General features: G+C 39.5%; 1 protein-coding gene across 1 annotated transcript in view; it reads right to left on the bottom strand.

The window, feature by feature from the left end:
* LOC103147677 (beta-1,4 N-acetylgalactosaminyltransferase 1-like) overlaps nucleotides 1-3,403 on the bottom strand; it is a gene marked incomplete at its 3' end in the record, with an annotated part of 18,694 nt that extends 15,291 nt beyond the window's left edge. The window contains exons 1-2 of the mRNA XM_007566133.2: nucleotides 3,138-3,403; nucleotides 2,881-3,057 (exon numbers count right to left, since the gene is read on the bottom strand). Coding sequence (XP_007566195.1) covers nucleotides 2,881-3,057; nucleotides 3,138-3,352 — 392 coding nt within the window. The remainder of the gene's footprint in view (nucleotides 1-2,880; nucleotides 3,058-3,137) is intronic.
* Between the last annotated feature and the right edge of the window lie 257 nt (nucleotides 3,404-3,660).

Here is a 3,660-nt window from a genome sequence, read left to right as displayed (position 1 = left end):
CAATGATACAAAACTAACAATGATACAAAACTAACTAGCTGAACATTAAAAGTAACATTTTGTTACATTGAGGAGCTGGCGGTCAGTATTGCCTACCTTTAGAATGCAGAGCAGAAACTGGCCGTTGTATTACCAGCGCACACTAACGAATGCCAAGTACGGTGTCCTTCAGAGGACATACTCCACAAAGCTCCACAACACAAAGAGCAAATCCAACACTGACATGCGCCGACACATTCAAGCACTTCCCTACATATGTTTGGGGCTGAAAACAGCTTAAACTCACCATAATTGTCATAGACCAAAGCTAGCAAATTAGAATCCAGTAATGATTGAATAGATTTGGACCCTTTTTTTTTTTGGTTTCTCCAACAAGACTGCTAACAGTGAGTGGATAGAAATGTGGCACAAGGTAGAATGAACAAAACATGACTTATATTTATTTATTTATTTATTTATTTATTTTTAATAGCAACCCTAACAATAAACCAAACTATTTGGTTTATTGAATAATCCACGTGTCAAGATGCAAAAGTGTCAGTTAAATAGTTGAACCCAGTTAGTCCTGATCCTGCAAGGTTGGAAGTTTCCCTTCTGCCACACCTGGTTTCGTGACAGGAGGGCTGTTTGGCTGAAAAGGATAATTAACAGGCATCTGCCCCGGGTGGAATGGATGAGCTAAAACCAAATATGCAAGTCTGTACCATGTGTTCTGGAACAGACATCTAAAATAAGCAGAGCAGCGATAAGCTTTTGTCTTTTATGGTGCCTTGCGAAAGTATTCGCCGCCCTTGAACTTTTCAACCTTTTGCCGCTTTTCAGGCTTCAAAAATAAAGATATAAATTTTTTTATTATTTTGTGAAGAATCAACATCAAGTGGGACACAATTGTGAGGTGGAAAGAAATTTGCTGGATATTTTAAACGTTTTTAACAAAAAACTGCAAAGTGGAGCGTACAATATTTTTAACGTTTAGAATGTCCAGCAAATTTCTTTCCACCTCACGATTGTGTCCCACTTGTTGATTCTTCACAAAATAATAAAAATTTTAGATATTTATGTTTGAAGCCTGAAAAGCGGCAAAAGGTTGAAAAGTTCAAGGGGGACGGATACTTTCGCAAGGCACTGCATAACAGCCTGTAATTGACAAGTTGTAAAAGTTTTCATCTCATTATTTTCACTTAGTTTCTGAAGTTCATCACATTTCTATGATGAACTTTGGCCCTGCTAAAATCCTCTGCCAACTTAACTTTCAATAAAAGCCAACTTTTAAAGCAACAACATTTATTTTTCCTCTGTTTGGCTCAACTCTTCTCTGCTGATGGCTGCTTCTTCCTGAAGGAGATCCATCCAGGAGTTCTGGTGCCGCTCACAATGCAGACAATTCTCCTCATTGTTCAACATGTCAGCCTTGTGTCCCGCTCTTCTGTTCCTTGAGAAGGGCAATCAAATGTTAAAGCATATATGTAAACCAAAAACACAGACATACAAATGTGAACAAGCAAGCCACAAAGAACTATTTAAATTAACAGAGTCATATTTGCTTTAAATGCAAACAAACATGGTTATTAACAGACACAATAACTGGAATAACTGTGTAGGTTTAAATGCATAAACCTAAATAATTTGCTTTGTATTAAACATGCAGTCATAAAAAAAATGCCACCCAAGTTTTCTTCAAGTTTATTCTTCACTTTAATATCCAGTATGACTGTTTTCCATGACTTCATGACTATATGTAGCCAACTATAAAATATAATATAAACCAGGCAGACATACCCTCACACTGCTCACCTTAACTGCGTCGCTGTCTGGACACCAGCGGTGCTGAATGTCCGTCTGTGGATGTCCGGTGATGGAAAGATGGTCTCCAAATGCAGTTCTCTGAATGCTGCAGTTCCCTTATGAAGTACAACGAAGTCTGCACCTCATCGTTGCATCACAGCCGGTAGCTTCGGAGCACAATCGAAAGCCAACTTCAGCAGCCGCTTCATCCAAACTATGAAAAACCTGACGGCGGACCGCTGCGTCCAACGAGAGCCGCTTATTGAAACACACGGTCTGTCTGAGCGTCCACACGAAAAATAACAAACCCAGGAGCTGTAATATTATTTTTTAATAAAGTTGCTAAGCTCCAGCTCACTGATAAACTGAATCTCTGTTGAAGCAAAATAAAGTGTGATGCTAACCAACCAATAGGCTGAAGCCTGACGACGCCGTTCCTCATTTGCACCCCGGTAGACAGATGTCAGTGTCTGCAGGGTCCCTCCAAGGCGGTGTCCTTTCCCCGCTTCTTTACATTTTGTATACAGACGATTGTTGCAGCCGGCATGATAATGAGTTAATATTAAAATTTGCTGATGATTCGGTGATAGTTAGCCTTCTACATGATGATGAACAGGACGAGGTAGTGGGACTCGCACCTGATTGTTAGTGTTTGTAGCAACTGTCAGTGAAATACACTGCTGTACTCTTCCCATTATGTATTGATTTGTATTTGATGACCTTTTTGGAATGTTTTATTTATTTATTTTTAAAACTTTGATACTTTGCTTTTTAGTTTTTATGCTTTCTGTAACATCAATTGCCCATTTGAGACACAAATAAATCTGAATCTTAATCTAATGAGGGATGGCAACAATACATATAAAAGGAAATTAAAAAGGAGAAGAGGCAATGGCACATGAACAAATGCTTGTATAAGGAAATGGAAAAAAATAAATACATTTCTTTATGAAAATTCGTGTCAGGAATTGGAAAAATAAAATATGTGCATTTCTGCTTTTATTTTTAATTAAATCGGTCTTGGTCCTCCATGGACAAAGAAAATAAGAAGTGCCCTAATTTGTTTCCAGAATTTATTACAGCTTTCTGATTTACCTCTGTTGGAAAGCTTTGTACTCCTTGGCTCGTCTCATCTTCATTTTCCCCAGCTCAGAGGTGTTGGAGGCAGTGTGCAGAGACTGAGCTGGCAACTTCGGGAACAGCAGCTGGTCAAAGTGCAGGTTTGCTACTGGTTTCTTAGCCTCACAAACGCACCCATCACGATCCAGCAAGCTGAGTGGACAATCAAAGACACAAATAATTAGATTAAAATTCACAAATGAGCTAAAATGAATTCATAATCTAAGACTTACTCTGATACACCTTTCCTGATTTGAAAGGGGACGCTGCTCAGCCATGGGTCCGGTTCTGGCAGCCTCTCCTCCAGGTGCCGTCCCACTGTTGACCCGGGCCGTTGCCATAGGTCCACCTTGTCGTATGCCCGAGTGGACCATAAGTGAAGCAGAAACAGTACCAACACCACAGACACCAGGAAGGCGAGCAGCACTGTTTTTCTCTGTGACCACATACTGAGACCTGTTGCACAAACTCGTTGCTAACTTGGGTGTTTCCTTAAAAGGATTTTATTCTGAGAACCTAGGGACCTATATTAGCAGGTGTAAATTGCTCTGCCTGTTCCTGACAGACAGGATTTTCTTCATGAAGCGTAACAAATAAAACATGACGTTGTTGATATGGAGTGGAAATGTTACACTTCATTTCCAGCTAAAAAGGGCTCTGAAACACAGTTAACAGTTTGAGAGGTATAGTTCACGCCAAAAGAAGAAAAAAAAAACAAAAAAAACAAACAAACAAAAAAAAAACTCAGAAAGGGCA

This window comes from Poecilia formosa, unplaced genomic scaffold, assembly GCF_000485575.1.
Source record: "Poecilia formosa unplaced genomic scaffold, Poecilia_formosa-5.1.2 Scaffold186, whole genome shotgun sequence".
NCBI classification, from domain to species: Eukaryota; Metazoa; Chordata; class Actinopteri; order Cyprinodontiformes; family Poeciliidae; genus Poecilia; species Poecilia formosa.
Note: the sequence above shows the minus strand (reverse complement) of the source record. Positions and strands in the feature narration are given on the sequence as shown.